This window comes from Priapulus caudatus, unplaced genomic scaffold, assembly GCF_000485595.1.
Source record: "Priapulus caudatus unplaced genomic scaffold, Priapulus_caudatus-5.0.1 Scaffold1126, whole genome shotgun sequence".
Classification (NCBI taxonomy): Eukaryota; Metazoa; Priapulida; class Priapulimorpha; order Priapulimorphida; family Priapulidae; genus Priapulus; species Priapulus caudatus.
The window spans coordinates 13617-33894 of NW_014578187.1; the positions used below are offsets into that span (position 1 = coordinate 13617).

General features: G+C 46.3%; 1 protein-coding gene across 2 annotated transcripts in view; it reads left to right on the forward strand.

Annotated features, from left to right (window-relative positions):
- The first annotated feature begins 374 nt into the window (after positions 1 to 374).
- The window catches only part of LOC106815482 (lipoma-preferred partner homolog), a 24078-nt gene continuing 4174 nt past the window's right edge, over positions 375 to 20278 (forward strand). The window contains exons 1-6 of one of the 2 annotated variants that reach the window (XM_014819944.1): positions 375 to 459; positions 7732 to 7941; positions 15796 to 16059; positions 16490 to 16822; positions 18169 to 18270; positions 19632 to 19699. In XM_014819944.1, coding sequence (XP_014675430.1) covers positions 7746 to 7941; positions 15796 to 16059; positions 16490 to 16822; positions 18169 to 18270; positions 19632 to 19699 — 963 coding nt within the window. In that variant the 5' untranslated portion in view covers positions 375 to 459; positions 7732 to 7745. The remainder of the gene's footprint in view (positions 460 to 7731; positions 7942 to 15795; positions 16060 to 16489; positions 16823 to 18168; positions 18271 to 19631; positions 19700 to 20278) is intronic. The other variant, XM_014819945.1, reaches the window with a different exon arrangement.

Sequence of the window (20278 nt, forward strand, 5' to 3'; positions counted from 1 at the left end):
TTTTCGCCTCAAGTCCCTGTGGATTGCAGTGGAAAAAGTTGCAAATTTGCAATTTACCAAAAATAAAGTGAAGAGAAATGAGGTTATGAGGTTGATATGACCACAGCACAGGGACTTGAGGCGAAAAAAAAAAGAAAGTGATATATATAAATAGGGTTAGGGTTAGGGTTTATATACCCTATTTTTACCCTATTTATATATATAACACTTTTTTTTTCGCCTCAAGTCCCTGTGGATATGACAAATATTGTATATGATTTGGTTATGGTTATTGTTCAATGCATATGATATGGCGTCATCACACTGGCCCAACTTTGTACCGGAAAAGGCGCTGTGACGTTACGTCATGGGCACGTCACTACTTCCTTATTTGGAAAACAGTAATGGCCGCACTCGCTTGTGTAAGGAAGTAGTGTAATTAATCGAGCAAGAAGACGTATTTGATATCCACATTACGAGGTGAGTGTAATACCTTTGTCAGTAGCGTGTGCTCGAGTAGCTGCACTTGCAGGTCCAGGGCATATTATATGGTCAGAGATAGCCGATTGCTCACAAGTCGGTAATAGTACGACTACTGACTAGTGCCAGTGGCAGTGCAGTACTAGAGTAGTGCCTAGAGTGACTAGTGTAAACCGACCAGGCTCTCCGACTGTTACACGTCGTAGGACGTAGTGTTGTGTTAAGCGAGAAGGGAACTTGTGGCTATGCCTAGTGGTATAGAGTAAACCGACCAGGCTCTCCGACTGTTACACGTATCTGTTAAACCAACGTAGTAGAAGGGAACTTGTTAGCTCCGAGAAACGGTATTGCTAGGGTTAGAATACCCTTGTCTTGTATAGACAATCCGTCGCACAGCCTGGTCGGGCTAGGAACTTGTGGCGGCGCAAATACACTTTACTTTTTAGCCTAGGCACCTTGGCTTAGATATCACGAAGTGATGCACAGATTTCTGTGTCATCAAACTGATGCCACAGGACTTTCCGTATATCAAGGGAATGATGCAAAACCCTAACCCTAAGTCATAAAGTAAACCTTTAGCCTAGCCTACGGTATTACCGAAATGTGTTAGGGTTAGGGTTAGGGCTTTTTGCATCATTTCTCTTGATATACGGAAAGTCTGTGCTACACAGAAATCTGTGCATCACTTCGTGATACCTAAGGTGCCGAAAGTGGATTTGCACCCTTGTGTGTGGCTAGGTACAGAGTAAGTTTATAAATGTGCAATTGACATCGGTACTCTGGCATAGATTGTGTGTCTTATATTTATAATATATACTACTACTACTACTAGACTACTTTATTACTTATACTGTACTGTAGTGGGTTAAAGTATGCAACGTATCTATCTTAGTTACTATTTTGACTGGTATACTAAATAATACTTTGGTAGATTATAATTTATATTTGCAGTGACCACTTTAGCATTACCAGGAATATAAACATCAAACGGACATGTATTGGCACTGAATGACTGATGTCGATGATTGCAGCAGTGCAGTGATAGTGATAGTAGATAAGACTAACTAGTTAGGACTCGAGTCGCCATTTGATGACTTGAGTGCTTCTAAGTTACAGCTAGTGCATGCTAGCGCTAGCACTAGCGAAACTTGGACCGCAAGATTAATTACATCAAGAGTCCATAATAGAAATTTGCTAAAAATCATGACAAATACTAATACAGATTAAACAATATTTTGTTACTCGCTAAAATGTATTTATTAAGTTTAATCTGTTTTATGAAATGTTTTGTTTTTACTTTTTGATGGACGAGGACATGGGCTGCATGTTTGTTTTTCATCACATGCGCTGACTCCAGCAGTTCATGCGTGTGCGATATGGTGACCGCGTGCAATATGGTGTCAGTGTACGACATACGTACATGGATGTGTACCTTCGAAATCAGCGAACGTATAGCTAAAGTAAAGTTACGGTACGGCCGGACGTGGCCGTAGTCAAGTTTTAACATTGACAGGCACGTGCACGCGCGGGCAACTACGGCGAATTGTGTGATCATGATTCCAGTCTATTTCCAGAGTCGTGTCATCTGCAGTCGTTGCATCTTCTTTGAATCAATTTTATTGATATTCATTAATTGACTGATAGTGATACCGTGGCTGTCATGGCAGAATCTGACGATCCTGGACCATCTGTAGTGCAGGCAGCAGCGCATTGATTGCTCGAGTAGTTTCGGACCTATCGTTAGTGTGTAATAGGGGCAAGTCTTGTGTGGTCCTTTCACATGCATAGAGCAGGGCCCGCGGAACGGGGGGGGGGGATTAGGGGGCTCAAGCACCCCCACTTTTTGATGCCACATAAACTTAATTCAGAGAGAGAGAGAGAGAGAGAGAGAGAGAGAGAGAGAGAGTGAGGAGAGTGAAAAAAGAGAGAGAATGTGTGACGAGAGAGAAAAAAGAGAGAGAATGTGTGAGGAGAGCACTGATTATTACGTCTCCCATTTTAATTAGTGCTAGAGCTTCCGCGCTTCGAGCGAACCCACCCCCTGCGCACGCTGCGCGTGCACGTCAACAATATTTTTACACATATGATGATATATAATAGCCTACCAATTAATTATTGCCAAGTATAATAGTCGTGCGTCTGTACAAAATGGCACCTGATGCATGGGTTAAATTATGTAATTGAGTGGCAAAGCAGGTTACAACCCTTTTGCAGCTTTTTTTACAATTCCAAGAAAGAGTTTTGCTGTCACCCTTATCCCAGAGGTGGTCACCCCCTACATATTCAATAATAAATGCGACTTAAACAATGCCCCCTACATCAATCGATGCGACGCTGCAGGCGTAAGAATTGTTCTACTAAAAAGAGAATTGTCGTACTCAAAAGTGCCTCAAATACCACCTCCTGCAATCTACATTTTCAAACTTTTCTGGGGGAGGACCCCCATACCCCCCACCAGTTTCTCACCACCCTCCTCGAAATCCTGCATCGGCCACCGTGGAGCATAACAAATCGAGCACCCCCACTTCAAAAATCGTTCCATAGAGTACTGCTAACAAAGATTATGAATATTTGTATGCATGTCAAAAGTCAAATTTGAGTTCAACAGGTGGTCGGGCAAGACACTTGGCCAACAATTGAAATAGAACAAGAACAGTCAAAAATAAAACAAAACTGTATTTAGTACTAAGTAGTAAAAGAAAATTATCTAAAGTGAACTAAACAAACTACATGCGAGAGTGGGAATCTGACATTTCATAAAATGGCTCTTGGTAAACACTGAAGAAGTGACTCGAGTTGACTTGATCAAATTTTTTGACTTGACTTGACTTGACTTGACAATGTGTCTGACTTGACTTGACTTGACTTGGGCAAATTAGTAAATGACTTGACTTGACTTGTGACTCGACCAGTGTTGACTTGACTTGACTTGACTTGACTTGGGCAAATTAGTAAATGACTTGACTTGACTTGTGACTCGACCAGTGTTGACTTGACTTGACTTGTGACTCAACCCGAGGGTGACTTGTTACAACACTGGATATAGTGTAAACGTCAATACATTATACACGTTACAGTCTTTCCATGTATACCCGGTTCTTTGAGCTAAGCGTGCCAATGTATATTTAGTTAGATAGATATGTGCCTGGTTTTATTTATCTCTGTCGTATTTTTAAAACCGTTTATACCTTAGAAATCAGTAAAGCCCTGCTCAGGTCGCCCTACGATTTGACTATCGGCGACTACTTTATCGCCGATTAGCAGCGTAGCAACACTCACGTCGACTTGAAGTGACATGGTTCGCACAGTCCTTGAAAAGTCCTTGAATTTGAGGGGAGTCCTTGAAAAGTACTTGAATTTAGTAAATGTTGATTTTGTGCTTGAAAAGTCCTTGAATTTCATGAAAATGTTCTTGAATTTTTAGAAAGAATCCTTGCCTGTAATAAAAAGAAATTTTGTACCATCAATAATGTACAAACCTCAATAAAAATTGCGTTAAATGAGCTTAAAAAGCTATAGACATGAATCGATAGACACGTAGATAGATAGATAACATAGATAGTTAAATGATGATCACAAATTACAGTAAGTCAGTAAAATCAGTCAGTAAATCAAGGTATGTTGTAGAAGTGACAGTGTTTAGAAAATTAGAAGGGTTTATTAATGTGATCCAGGTAAGTTTTAGAGGTGACATGCAGTGATTAAGAATGGGGTTATTAAATTAATCCAGGTATGTTTTGTTCTGTGTATGAATTCCGATAAAATGTCTGATAAAATGTCCTTGTGACTTCACGCTGGCATCGCCGATCAGATCGTAGCGTTCTGCAGGAAACGTAGACGGGTTTGCGGCCCCAGTATTTGTACTAGCACAAGCAGTTCTTTAGCACAAACAGAGCAAGCTTGACGCCGGGACCAGTCTACATAAAACGAGTCACATGACCAACAAAATGGCGCTTACCAGTAAACATCAGGTAACTTCGTAAATCTATCCTCAATTTTCTGAAAATCGTTATAATCATGTGCAGAAAAAGAATTTAAAAAATTGCCTGTGATATACGGAAAACTTAATATATATTTGAGAAAAGGTTTGTGCAATAATCCCTCCTTGTACACTGCTGTGTAGGCTGCCATTTTGTTAATCACGTGACTTTTGGTAATCATGTGACTCGACACGTTTTGTCGCCAACCGCCACATAGAAATAGAACCGTTTCTATTCCTGCGATCGCAGTCGGCGACCGTATTTTCGGTCATGAGAGAACTCATGTCGAGTTTAGTCGCCGATGTTTTTATCGACGATCTGGCCAGTTTTTGACGTACGATCTTCAAATTTTGTCAGCGACTAGGTCGTAAGGGCGACCTGAGTTAGCCTTAAAGTTCTGCATTTGGATATATATGCATGTTTTTAGCTCATCTGACATAGTCAGATGCAGCTTGTAGAATCGCATGAGAGTGCGTCCGTGCGTGCGTCTGTCAACAGTTGGGCACACATCTAAACGGCTCGACGTACGGATTCGAAAGTCGGGACGTGGGAGGGTAATCCGAAAACGAGTTTGGTTGTCGAAGCTGGGGGTCAAAGGTCAAAGGTCAAGAGGTGTAAAAGAAGGGGGAACATTCCATCCTTAACTTAAGTTATAGGGAGGAAATGCAGAATTGCGGCACAAATCTAAACGGCTCGACCTAGGCTCGTGATAGTCAGTGTATAGCGTTATGATAGGAAAAACCTATGACACCAGACACCAGATGAGCCCTGTCGCTCTGCGGCACTTGTTTAAGTGAAAGGGTAATGAAAGTATAACTCCACCAGTTTCTAGGCCTGTATTAATACCTGTAGATACACAGTAAATATCATGACAGTTAATAGTGACTAGCTACAGGGAAAAGCGACATTAAAAACTTATGTGAAAGCCAGAAGCGTAAATATGTAATATATGTATATATATGGGTCAATTCTCTTAGTTTCCACGTGTTGATTATTTACACACATTTGCCACACGCACACTGCCAGGAATAATAATTATTGACATTTCAATTAACTCAATCAATGTACTAGGAGTAGGAAATTTTCAGTTATGTACTTTGACATAGTTCGCATAAAAATGACCACGATATCCTAATTCCTATAAACTACTAAATGACTACTTCCTGAGTAGTACTTCTTGAGTACTTCCTCAGTACTTCCTGAAGTACCACATATAAACGAGTACTGTACCACATGTACCACATATAGCCACATATATATGTACACACATATATATTTATGTACCACATATAAACAAGGTAATAAAGAACTTTTAACTTCACGTGTGTGCACACATGCAGGTTATGAATACAGTAGTTGATCAAAGGCATCCAGGAAGTAGTTCTGCCGTACCATTCCAGGGATCAGTGCATGCCTGTGTGTGCGTACCGTGCTTGTGTATTCACATCCACTGTAATGTGTATCAAGAGCAGATAATACACATTATGTGTATTATCTGCTCTTGATGTGTATATATATACATTTGGTAGTTGCATGCATGGACCACTTAGAAAGTATAATAATAGAGAACACTAGCACCGAGAACACTTATGATTTCTTCTCAAAGTATTATAAACCCTTGCCTAATCGTTGATTCCATAGAATGTGAACTACCGTAGCTCTATCGGTAAGGTTAACGAACTCAGTTTGTGACAAGGTAAGGAATTTTTTAAATGCTAACATTGCAACCAGTGGAGAAATCTGAGCAGCATGCCACAATTCTCTGTATGTGATCACATCTTTCAAGTCTTTACTCTCAGATGACTTGGGAAAGGTGAGTAGTCCAAGAAATGTAAGGCTTTTCCATGGCCAATCGCAGCACCATTTTATTCCGAAATTGCATTGTTAGTGTCAGACACTATTTATGCATCTAATGAATCTCCATGGCAGATAAAATGTCAGCCTGGTGATGATTCAGCAATGGGTTAATTGAAGAGGTCAATAAATACTGTTCAGTTTAAACACTTGTAAGTTGTAATGGAAATTAGAGGTAAACAGGTAGTCTGTTTCAGTTTTTCTGCCAGCTCGCACTTATTTTCGATTTTGTCTCTCTGGATCATTTATTATAATCATATCGGTTTTCCACTTGTTTGAATCGATGCTTTTACATCTTGAATATTATAAAAAAACGTTATCATCTCAATGTTTGGAAAACCTGTTTCTTTGCCTTTTATTTTGCCGCTACAGCAGATTTAGCAGCACTGGGTCATTTATGAACGTGTATACATTCAGATTCCTCATCTTACGGACTGATTGGCATCTGACAGCTTTATCCATTTAGGGATTTGAAAAAAATGACCAGCTGTTCAGCCGATCATGTAAGACTTGCTTCTGGTGTTTGTGACTCTTAGATACAAACTTGCACACAGGAACACCCTGTGAGGTCGTGTTCTATATATACCTATCTGTTTGTGCAAGCCAAATTATTGACTTCGTGGTACTTTCTTACCAATCATTTTCAGATTTTTGTAAGGTCATTAATTGCAACGCTGATTGGCTAGAGCTACCTGTTAATTAATCCTGGTGATAGGCTAGCTGTAGTGCATTGATGAATGGCAGTGACAGTTCGCTGCAGCCCAAAACAATCCGGAATGTGGATTTCATTCATGGGAGAATGGAGAGGCTGATGTTTAATCAATTGCGTTAATTGTGGGCTGTACATGTAGCGCACAGTAATCAAGTAATTTCCTGATTCACTGTTGATTTTATGAGCAGTAAGGATGCGAGGAGCATAAGGTAGCCAGGTATGCTGTGGCTATGCTATGTGGTATAATATGTCACTACGTCATCCTGTAGGCGTTTTGTGGCTGGCCATCTGTGGCGGCTCACTTTGTTCCCACACCAGATTGCTAGCACAGCCTTACAAATCTGGTCAAGAGTGTTTCTCTTGGATGGTTTTAGTGAGGTTTCAAGCCAGTGCGCAGTATTTCGCGAGGTGCTTGTCTGTGTGATTTTTGTTGGCAGCACCATACCGGCATGTCGAGTGTTTTCTTCCAATTTCACGCGCATGACATATTACAAGATTTCGACTTCCATGTGAGATTTTATTTCTTTTTTTTTGGTGGAAAATTAGCATGCGGCGACCTGTTAAGAAATTTATTAAGAAATGTTAATTATTGATGTTTGTATAGAATTTCCTCAGCCTAGGCACAGTTCCACTACTGCCATTTATGTTCATGTGTGCCAGCTCATCATCTGACATTTGCAAAACGTTCCTTGCGCCTGTGTTTTAAGTTCGATGTCTTTGCTGCAGAAATCACATCCAGTATGTCAACGACGCAGCAGCGCCTTGAGCGGCAGTTTGGTCAGTTGGAGGTCAGCGGTCGGCAAGGGGCCGACGGTCAAGCTACAGCAGTCCCCTACGCGACCAAGAAGGCCGGCCCGATGGTGCCCCCGAAGCCAAAGTACGCGCCACACAGTGCCACAGTGACCATACAGACAGCTCAGATGCAATCACATAGAGGTGAGACGTGGAGAGCAGCATTGGATTATCCGTCGATTTTCCCCTATTCGCAGTTAGTTTGTTAATCCCCATTTTATTAGTTTGTTTCGCTCGGCTTATCCGTTAAAATTGTCCAAATTGAAAACTCGACGATGAATTATTTCACGGGTTTCGTTTTTGTCAACGGAGACGTATACCCGCACGTCTGACTTTACTGCAAGTGCAGAAACGAATGGAGATAGCTACGATAGTCAATGGACACAAAAACAAACAAGCGCATGGTCGTAATGCGGCGTAGGCTTTCTACGAAACGGGATGTGGCCAGGAGGTGGTGATCCGCAGCACGTCGTAAATGTTCGCAGCGCGTGATTTGTTTCGTGCACGCACGCGCGTGCGTCTCGCCGCGTGCACGACTTCCCACACGCGCGCTTGCGTGTCTGTGTGCATCATCAATTCGAGCGTCCCCAGCCTCCGATCAGACTGGAGATGGCTGCGCGTGGCGAGGCGCGGCTGGAGCGAATCCAGATTTCAAGAATCGGTTTCGCTGACCACGGCGGCATCGCCAATAAAGCGAGGGGCAGGCATCGAATGACCGACTGCGCTTAGAAAGGCTGGAGTCTGCGCAGGTGTAGGGCCCCGTGGTCAATGTTGTCGCTAATCTACGATGCGCGCCTGTTGCCACACTGCATTTGAATTCGGCGTGCTGTGCGAGGGGCGCCTCATACGATGAGCCGGCCAGCAGCGCCTAGCCGTGTTTTAACTTTAGCAGTGTTGTGTTGAATCAGGGGCGTAGCTACGGGAGGGCCTGGGGGGGCACGAGCCCCCCCACAAATTTTCTGTGCCCCCCCCCCAGGTGCCTCCCCACTGAAAATTCATGCTTGATAAAAAATAAATTGAATTAAAAACACATGCGTACGCTTAATAGAAAGTTTATATATTGTGCCCCCCCCACGAAATGTAAAGGCCTCCCAGTGCGCCCCCCCCCCGCTCGCTGAAAAATCCTAGCTACGCCACTGTGTTGAATGCGGTGTATCTTTAGTGTGGATGGGAAAAAGACAGCTGAGGCTGACTGTTGCCCTCTGGCTTATGGTCAAAGTCCTAACAAAGAGTTGCAGAGACTTGTATGCTGTCAGTGATATTTTCGGTTTTCCTGAAATCCCAGTATTATCGGCTCTAAGTGTTTGCCTCTCCGTTTCTGGCAGTGTGTGTACCTGCCATTCTGGCCTTGGTGGTGAACATTTGAAGTACATGGCTGAGAGTGGCTAAGAAAAGCTCACTTAAGCATCTATAATACTTGGATTTTGTTATTCATCTCTGCCCGACCACCAAATTCAACTTTTTGAACTTGCCATGAAAGAGCGATATGTTCCCTGCCCAGATTTTTAAGGTGAATGGACTATTCTAGATAATTCTATATATCGTTTAAAAAAAGTTCAAATATTTTTTGTTAATGATTGATTTTGATGTTTTGATTCCGAAATTTATGTTGTTGTGCGGTTCTTCTTGCATTGCTCATTCTCATGCTACTTATTCTCATTCCGCTAATTTTTGCATCACTTATTCTCATGCCACTTATTCTTGTGTGACTAATTCTCGCATCACTTATTCTTATTCCACTTATTCTTGTGTGACTAATTCTCGCATCACTTATTCTCATTCCACTTATTCTTGTGTGACTAATTCTCGCATCACTTATTCTCATGCCACTTATTCTTTGTGTGACTAATTCTCGCATCACTTATTCTTATTCCACTTATTCTTGTGTTGACTAATTCTCGCATCACTTATTCTCATTCCACTTATTCTTGGTTCACTTATTCTCGCAACGCTTGCTAGTTCGTTCGCAGCGCTCGTTCCTGCATCGGCTGATTCTCACCTCGCAGTGCACCCGGTTGCGTAGAATGAGTGTGCGTGCGTGCGTGTGCTTGTGTGTGCTGCGTGCGTGCCGCGTGGATGTTGCGTGGCGTGCCTGTGGGTGTGTGTGGTGCGTATAGTGTCGGGTGTGTGTGCGTGCGTGTGTGTGTGAATGCGGCGTGGCTGTCGTAACACCTGTACACTAAGCTCGTACATGTGTTTTGACGTGAGCTTCGCTCCCTGCTGCCGCGCTGCCGGCGCCTGATTGGCGGGCTGCCCTTGCGAGGGTTTCGTCGCCGGCGAGGGCAAGGCCGGCAGGAAAACTGTTATTGACTGCGTCGCTTGATCTCGACAAGACCGAGGGAGAGAGAGAGAGGAGGAAGAGAGAGGGGGGAGTTGAGAAGTGAGAGAAAAGGAGAGGAGAGAGAGAGCGAAGAGAGAGAGAGATGAGAGAGAGAGAGAGAGAGAGAAAAGAGAGAGAGAGAGAAAGAGAGTGAGGAGTGAGTGAGTGAGTGGATTGTGAGTGAGTGAGTGAGTGAGCGGCGACTCTCGTGCGTGCGTGCGTGCCGTGCTGGTGGAGGAGAGGGCGAATGTTTGTCTTACTGACATCTCGATCCCAGAGCCTCAAAAGTACACACAAGCATACTAGATGAGCAAGACCCCAAACCTGCACTTTCATAACCCACATGCAGCATGCCTCTCTGCATGTATATTAGCAAACAGCAGAACCCTACGTCAACAAACATTAGGTAATTGATAAGCCACTGCCTGTGTAATGTCAGAATCCCCTACCGACGCTGCTGCGCCGATATCGGCTACCATAATAACCGGGCCTTCTTGTGCACATACCCCCACACCCACCACCAATGCAAAATCCCAGCACCGCTGGAAAGAAGAAGCCCCACAGCTGTGAGCGTTGCTGCGGGCAGCGGATGCTGCTGCATTGTACAGCATCAAACATGCGTGGTGCACGCATCGGGAACGTGTGGCGTACGGCAGGGCTAGTAACTCCCGCCCGAGAGTTCATAAGCAACAAGCGAACCCATCCAGGCTCACTCCCTCGGTGTCTGTGTCTCTCTCACACACACACGCAACACACACGCACACACAGCACACACACACACACACCACACACACACACAGCACGCACGCACGCACACACACACGCACACCGCGGGCGCACAACTGTCACACACGACATTACACACGGCACACGCATGCCACACACGCACACGCGCAGAGCACACATGCACTACAGCACAAACACACGACACACACTCACACTTCAACACTACCACTCACCAGCCTCACGATCCACACACCACACACACTCAGCCTCAGCACTCACACTCCACGACCACACACACTCGACAACCACACATCACAACTGCACACTCACACCTACGCCGTAGGCACGGTGCGGACTCGACGCCACACTCACACACACCACGACCACACCACACACACCCGCCCAACAAAAGCACCCTCAGCACACAGCTCACACTCACACTCACACTCACACTCACACTCACACGCGCGCGCAAGTACTCATACACGCAGCAGCATCAGTAGCTGCATGTGCACACTCACACACACAACACACACACACACACACCACTCACAGCGACAGCACGACACTCCACACTCACACTCACACTCAGCACTCACAGAACGCGCGCGCAAAGTACTCAACACAGCAGCATATCAGTAGCTGCATGTGCACACTCATGCCTCCCGCTGTATGCGATAGCTGAAGCCACCAAAATATACACACAGAGCTGAGAAGAGATGCGAATCGGGCATACAGCTGCTAACTATGATCTACAATTGGTTTCTTGTAAAAGTTCTAGCTGCAAACTTTTAAGAGGGAGGGAGGGAGGTGTGAAAGGGAAGGTGAGAGGTACTACATTACTTGTGCAAGTGAAGAATGTGCTGAGAAACTGTGGTGGTGCGGTGGGACAAAGTTGATATATCCTCCTAAATATTTATGTTAGATTGAGATTACGTATAGAGATAGGTAATTCCGTGAATTATTCTAGCTGTTTGTTTACGTAAGAAATACACGAGTAACAGTATAAGTATAAATTTTAAAAAAGAGGTTAAAGTACTAGTAGCCTCGAACGAACTTTGGGATTTTTTTTAGCTCGCCTTCTACGTGTTATAGTATCGTCTTGATAGCAGCTGCCTTTCTCGAGTACTCAAGCTATCTTAGAGAGTACCGTTCAGCCGAAGTTGCTCGCGAATGTTTACTTTAAAGCTCATTTTAAAAACACGCCAACACAAAGCACTAGTGCATACAAGACACCCGCCGCGCTTACACTGTGCGTTCAGTTTGCACGGTGCTCGCAGCCTACACCTGCAGATTAGCGGATGATGTAACCTTAAACGTCATCAGGTATCTCACGTTATATCGCTCCCACGCTCGCCCGCTGTAGGGGTAGACGTGTAAAGGTCGAGAGCACCGGCGTAGAAGGGGGAGAGCGAGAGGGAACGGGGGAGGGGGAGGTGCGCCAGTGAGGAAGCGAGAAGAGAGATGCAGTGATTGAGCACCTACAAGGGAGCGAGAGAGGGGGGAGTGTGTGTGTGTGCGCGCGCGCGCGCGCGCGCGCCGCGTGCGTGGCGTGCGTGCTGTGCGTGGTGCGTGCGTGTGTGTGTGTGTGTGCGTGCGTGTGTGTGTGTGTGTGTGATGTGTGTGTGTGTGTGTGTGTGTGACAGAGAAAGAGAAGACAAGAGGTGGCACTACATACAACCACCCGTACTTATTACCTGCAATGCTAAAACTAAGCCGTGCGTGTGTGTGTGCGTGTGTGTGTGTGTGTGTGTGTGTGTGTGTGTGTGTGTGTGTGTGTGCGCGGCGCGCGCGCGGTGCGTGCGTGCGTGCGTGCGTGCGTGTGTGTGTGTGTGCGTGTGTGTGTGACAGAGAAAGAGAGACCAAGAGGTGGCCACTACATAACAACCACCCGTACTTATTACCTGCAATGCTAAAACTAAGCTGTGCGTTGAAATTTCTGCCCGCATACGCATGCTCCATTTTATCACATCAGTCTCGAATCATAATCAATCCGTGAGTCGTCCGAGAATCATCGAATCCGAGATCATAAATGATAGCCAACTAGCCTATACAGCTATCTACTACATGGACTGCCTCCTACATTTCCTGCACCTACCATTGAAAGGCTAGTAATATCAGGAGCGTATAATGACAAAATGTCATTATACGCTCCTGGTAATATCTATCTGTATGCTGGCATACGCTTCACCAGTCTACCGTCCACAAGTAATTCGCAGCTATATAAAATCAGGAGTCTATCAATATTGATAGTCTAGGCTTGATAGAGCGCCGATAAACATCTGTTTACGCGGCATTCTATTCCCTATTAAACCTGACCTTTTAAACAAGCCCAATATCACTACCCGTATCGTTATCGTAGTGTTGATCCTATACATAGATTATTTATAGAAACTTATGAGTTCACCTTATACTGTTTTGTTCACTCATTATACTACAGAAATTTCACATTTCCACTTGTCCCTCGCGGAGTTATCGGTGGTTGTTATCGGTGCCCCTCGACTGGGTAGGGGGTGGCAGAGTGAAAAGGGGGAGAGAAGAGAGAAGAGTACTAAGCAACAAACAACGCCATAGCAAGCTGTGCATGCGTATCCGGGCACTGTTTCTTGGACATTGCTCGTGTGTGTGACTGTGTGTGTGTGTGTGTGTGTGTGTGTGTGTGTGTGGTGTGTGTGCGTGCGTGTTGGGCGTGCGCTGCGTGCGTGCGTGCCGTGCGTGCGTGCGTGTGCGTGCGTGGTGTGTGTGTGACTGTGTGTGTGTGTGCGTACGTGCGTGCGTGCGTGTGTGTGTGTGTGCGCGCGCGCGCGTAAAGTTTGCGCGTAGGGTGTGGCAGCAGTTTACAATGGGGTTATACACGACCACACAATACACACAAAACACACACGCACCCACACGATGTATCCGGGCTGCCTGCCCACGCAGGCACTTTAATAACACGGACACTGTAATTGTGGCGTCGAGGTAGTTCGTGCGTGCGTGGGTGCGTGCGTGTCTGATACATGCGTGACTAACTGCTGAGTTTGAGGGAGAGCCTGGTACAGACAAGTATATATATATATACCGGGTAACCGGGGTATAAAGAGAAACCGCATCGGTTGAATGCGTGGGGCAATTTATTGAGGTGCATGCACGCACTAGGGTCACGCACGTACACGCCCTCAAGAGCGTGTGGGACTTTACATTGGGACATTATTGAGCGGTACACACACGCGCACACATGCACGCAGACACGTACGCACGTACAGTGTACCAGTAAATGTCGCAACGTAAAGTCGTGCAAGCACGCACGCACGCACGCACGCACACACGCACGCACGCACGCACTGCGCCGCCTCGTGTGAGAGTGTGAGGGAAACGGTGGGGACCGACGTATAGGTGAGCAAGAGAGAGAGAGAAAGAGAGAGAGAGAGAGCGAGAGAGAGCAAGACAGAAAGAGAAAGAGAAAGGGAAAGAGAGAGGGAGAGAGAGGACACGTGTTTCTCCCTGTGTGCTGGTTGGGAAGCTGACGATGCCCGTTAAACCCTGTGGATGCTTCCTCCCTTCCTCTCTCTCTCTCACTCTCTCACTCTCTCTCCCTGCAGGGCTTCTCTGACGCAGCAGCTTCTGTTTTGAAAACGCGCTTTGCATCAACGGGATCGATCTCAGGGCCGCCAACACGTTGCTACTCAGCCAGAGGGTGGTGTTGGTGGGGGTGGGGTGGGGTACAAGAGCAGGATGGGGAGTGCGTGACCCTATGAACAAGCTGGGGTGTACTTAGTAACTCTGCAATCAGCGGGTCGTGTTGTACGGGGGGGGGTGTTCGCATTGCAGGAGTTACGTTGATAAAGCTTGCACCAAGCGTGCGCGTGCTTGCGTGCGCGTGATTCAGGGAGGGGTTGGGTGTGGGGTGAAGACCGTGAAGCTGAAGACATTTTAGACGTAGACATTTGAAGTGTTTTTGCGCACAGCTGTGCCGTGTCTTCACGCGGTCGCTTGTCTAATTCGCTTGTCTACGGGGTCACCGCGCGAGTAAACTTGCCTGCTCTGACCCCACGCGACTAAACTCGCTTGCTCTGACCCCGCGTGCAATCAGACTAAACATTTACGCTCTATCTCGAGATTTATTTGCACGCGTGTGGGGTTGTAAAAATATTAATAAATTAAAACAGCTGCCTTTATTGGTGGATGCGGGGAGATTCAATTAAAGAATTGTGAGTGAGGCGTAGCCGTGAGATGAGGCCGTCGGCAGTAGGGTGCAGTGGCAGAGAGGGAATTAGAGTCAACGTGACATTGTGGCGAGCAGCAGCACTAGCTGCAGCAGCGGCAGCTGTTGCTAGCTGTTGCCATGTGCTCGGGAGGTGTGTACATGTGATGACACTCGAATCATACTGCACTGTTATTGCGGGGGTTTAATGTTGGCTTCGGTGGCTTGTCTAGAGCCAATGCGGAGCCGCCGCAGCTATGAAAGCAGATCTTGTCGCTAGTTGTCACTGTGTCCATTTCCATGTGTCTGTGTGTGTGCTCTTACAAGGCCGGGTGTGCGTGTGTGTGTGTGTGTGTGCTTTCTTGAGTGTGCACATGCGTGCGTGTCTGATTGGGGGGGGGGCGGCTTGTGTTTGGTGGCCCAAATGGCTATGACATGCCCAGCTAACGTATGCTGGGCCATTAGAGAAACCAGAATTTAAGAAGAATGTCCCAAGCCTTTAGTGAAGAATGTAATGGGCATTTACTGATTTAAGCCAACATACTTGGGTGTACGTGCACGCGTGTGTGTGTGTGTGCGTGCGTGCGTGCGTGTGTGCGTGCGTATGTGTATGTGTGTATGCGTTCATTTGTGTATGTGCGTAACGTGTACGTGTGCACGTTAGGGCGTACATGTGCACATTGTGTGTTTAAACTGTGTTACATCCAGTGTGTCCATACCCGTATCATGTACACATGTCTCACTCGTGCCCAATAACTCCTATTTGCAGGACCAAGCGGGTCACCGATGGCCTCCACAACGACCTCCCACCGGACCATCCACTACGCGCAGGACTCGGACGACGACCTACCCCCGCCCCCTCCCCCTCAGGCATATTCCAACTATTCGGTGAACGATGGCTTCCCACCTCCCCCGTCGGACCTACCTCCGCCGCCATCCCCTCCGTCCGCACAGATGGGCCGCGTCTACCCCGGGGCACAGCCGACATATGGCAGTCAGCAGCCCACGGTCAGGTCGCCCAGCCCCGTGATAGGTAAGCGGCCGCCATAGTAGTGACACGCACTATAGTCGCGTGTGGTGCACCTCGATCATATTCTATTGTTGTCAGCGGGTCCCCCCAGTAGATTAGAGGGAGGATGTGAACGCGTATGGTTAGGTTGTAGGGTCAGGCTTCACTCGTCAGCCCATGTAAAACATGTAAGCCCGCGAAAGTCGACGGCGTTCGCCTTGGCGTCGCATTCTCGTGAGGTGTTTACATGGAGGATGACCCTAGACACGTGACACATCGTCGTTAACACGTGTCGCCGTTGCCGTGGTAACGCGTTCCCGCGCAGCGTGATCTGCCGAGCGTTCGCAGCGCGTCATCGTTGTCGCGGTTTCCTGCGCGGCCGGCAGGTTTGTCATTGCCGTGGCGACCGGACACGCGAGACTTGTACTGACGTCGTCCGCTTGCCATGTTGCAGTGAAGAAGCGGGGTTACCCGACGCCATACGTACCGCCCTCACAGCAGCAGCAGCAGCCGCAGCAGCAGCAGCAGCAGCCGCAGCAGCAGCAGCCACAGCAGCAGCAGCAGCAGCAGCAGCAGCAGATGTACCGCAGCGTGACGCCTACGTCGCCGCCGGCGACCGCACCGAAGCCGTCGCTGCAGGCGGTGGCGGCGCCGGTGGGGGCGCCGGTCGGGGCACCACCGGTGCGGCACGGCAAGGAGGCGGAGCTGGATGCTCTGACGAACCTGCTCGTGCAGAGCATGGACTCGGGCAACGACCCAGACTTTTTTGGTACGTGCGAAACCGTCGGTAGGTGCCATATTTCTATCTATCTTTTTTTATTCTGGGTCTAGCATTACCACGTAGTAACAGGGGTTAATAATGGCAAATTGTCAAATTGTTAATAATGACCATTTGTCGTTATTAACCCCTGGTAGTAAGTATGAGTTTGGTTTTTAAGTTCTGTATGTCTGTCTGACTTTTATTGGTGGTCTCAAGCAAAAATTAATAGAGTTTGCAGGAAGCAATGATTCTGTTTGAAAGAAGACAGCAAGCAGATTCCTGCGTCCTAACTACCTAGCTTCCTAGCTTCCATATATACTTTTTCTTATGTTTCATGGACGTTCCGATTTCAGTGTTTAAATTTCGCTGTTTTGCTAATGTTTTGGTTAATGTGTCTTCAGTCTTTGTTCATCGGCAAAATGTCTGATTACTGCATCAGTATATTGAAAGTATAGCATTAGTCGTTAGTGAACTTGGTATTCAGCATGTGCAGAAGATTTAAATATGATTATAGCCAAGACGGCTTGCATGCATAGTTGCATACACATCTGTTGCTCTGACATGCCAATCATGCGATTATCTCGTATATATATATGGCATCGCAGGATTAATGATATTGACATCTATGGCCCTGATCATATTGACATGTCTGGTATTTGGTGTCGTCTGTTGTAGATATCTTTAATGTTACATGTTAGCAGAGGTAAATAATGACAAACATTTGTCAATTGACAAATGTCATTTGTTATTTGACATTTGTCATTTGACAACAATTTGTCGTTATTAACCCCTGATATTAGCTATCTCAGCAATCAGAGCTTTTATATAGTTGTTATGGGAGTTATGCCTGAAATGGGAAATGATTACATAATTCCTGAATCTAGCTTTAAAATTAAAACTGTAACATGTAACACCCACTGTCTGTCGTGTTGTCAGATGTGTGACACCCACTAACCATTGTGTTGTGACATCTGTAATGCCTGCTAACTGTCACATGTTGAAATTTGCAACGTTCATTTGCCACCATTTTGCAATGTCTGCAACATTCATGTTGTCACTTTGTCACCCCTGCTGGTCACATTGTAATATTTGTAATAGCCACTTACTTTCATATTGTAAAGTCTTACACCCATTGACCATATCAGGAGTGTATAATATAGACTGACCATATCCATCCATCCATATCCATCTTCACCATCCACATCACACCATCACCATTATCAGGAGTTAATGAAGACAAAAAGTTTGTCTTCATTAACTCCTGCCATTATCCATATCCACGTTCTGACCATATCACACTCGAACTTCAGCGACAACCACTGACTGTAACATATGTTAACATCTGCTGACCGGCTGGTGCTCGATATACACAGGTGTGTGTGCAAAGTGTGGCAAGAAGATACAAGGTGATGGCACTGGCTGCTCTGCCATGGACCAGATGTTCCACATCGGGTGTTTCACCTGCACCATATGTGGTGAGTGATGATAATTATTGACTATCATCAGTGGTCGTAGCATGTACTGGGTGAGTTACGGATTCATGCAATTCGCTAGCCCACCCACCAGCCCACCCACCAGCAATACAGGTTAGTGGGTCGGGGAATGTACTCCCCACATGTAGGAGACCACAGCGCAGCTTCTGAGAGTACAGGCGAGTTAACAGCGAGCATGCGACCATGGCTGCCTCCCACATAACCGTGCCCAGTGAGATATTAATATCCAAGTTGGCTTTAGCAATCTGCGAAGTGATAATTAAGACGGTGGGACGTGTAAAAATTGGAGATTAATAGAACTCTAAAACTTAGTTCGACTTAATCATGTGCCTTCTCGCCTAATGTGCAAAGCAAATTATGCCCCCTGGTGTGCAGGCGAAATAGATGCGTTACGACTTCGCATCTGGTTTTGATTTGCTAGGATTCACGCATCTTCTTCCTGTGGTGGTATCCGCAGGCACGTGCGCGCGTGTAAAGGTTACGGCGTATTAGAATCTTACGTCCGTAAACGATCGAGGCATAGTGAGAGCTGCCAGCTGCTCTTCGCGCGTGCTGTTTCAAATATTACAGACTCTCTGGCTTTTTTAGGCCGCGGCGGTGGAAGCCTGGAGCCCTACTTGCAGCCTCCGTCTCTGGACAGGCACATCTATAATCGGAAGACGAGTGTTTGCCTTTGCAGTTTTACGGCGTGGGGTGTATCTTGTGTTTTTGCGAGCCGTGTGTAAAATGAGCCGATGCCACTCGAACGGTCGCGAATCGCGTGCCGTTTCCTAGACGCATCACCGTAGCAACCGGCAACGGCGGATAATGTAGCGTCTGCAGAAGTTGAGGGTTGTCTAGAATCGTTGCTGGGCTGTACTGTAATCGGCCTACAGTTAACTGTCCACCCTTATTCTGCATTATCATATATACGATTGTAACTGTGTGGGGTAATTTCGCTACAGTACAGTCTGTGCTCACTTTGGTATTCAGCACAATATGATAATACGGGCGATATCTGTTAGCAGTATTTTGCACAAGGTGTGCTACCGAGTTCTTATGCTTGAATATAAAAACCGTGCACTCAAGACCGCGCAGCTGAGTGCCGCCTTGACCGAAATATTTCTTCGTGTTTTTGAGGGTTCGGAATGAAAGTAGGACTGAGCGTTTTTGAGTGAGGCGCTGGCAGGTTATTTCCGACGAAGCCTTCACGACGCTGCTGCCCGCGGCAACGTCGATCTATCGCGTCGGGTGATTAATGCGATTAATTAATGTGATTGATTAATTAATTAATTAATTAATGTGATTGATTAATGTGTGTAGCGGACGACGAGATCAACCGGGTTTTGTTTGCGCGTTTGCAGCTAAAAAGTTACGAGGAGTGCCGTTCTACGCTGTCGAAGGGAAGCCCTACTGTGAAGATGACTATTTCGTAAGTGTTGATGGCGGTGACCTTTTTAATGATGCGCCAAATAGGAATCGTCAGTCGTCACGGCGACTGCTCGTTAAACGGATAGAATCTCGTGCAATGTCGTCGGGTCGATGAGAACCAATCCGATTTCGGTAGGCATGTTTAGCCAATCAGAAATATGTTTCCAAACACTGTGCCGGCTCGGTGTAAAGAGGTTGATAGATGTGAATGTTATTTGACGACGTGTCAGTGTGAGTAATTTTATTTTACACTGAAACATGTCAAATTTGATTACCTAATACTAAGCTCTGATCCCAGCAGTGCAGTGTGTCTCCAGCATCACTGCCCTGTGACTACCCTAGTCACTACCCTCTGACTACCCTAGTCACTACCCTGTGACTACCCTAGTCACTATTATGTTACTACCCTAGCCACTATTATGTGACTACCAGTACCCTAGCCACTACCCTGTGACTACCCTAGTCACTACTATGTGACTACCCTAGTCACTACCCTGTGACTACCCTAGTCACTATTATGTGACTACCCTAGTCACTACTATGTGACTACCCTGTGACTACCCTAGTCACTACCCTGTGA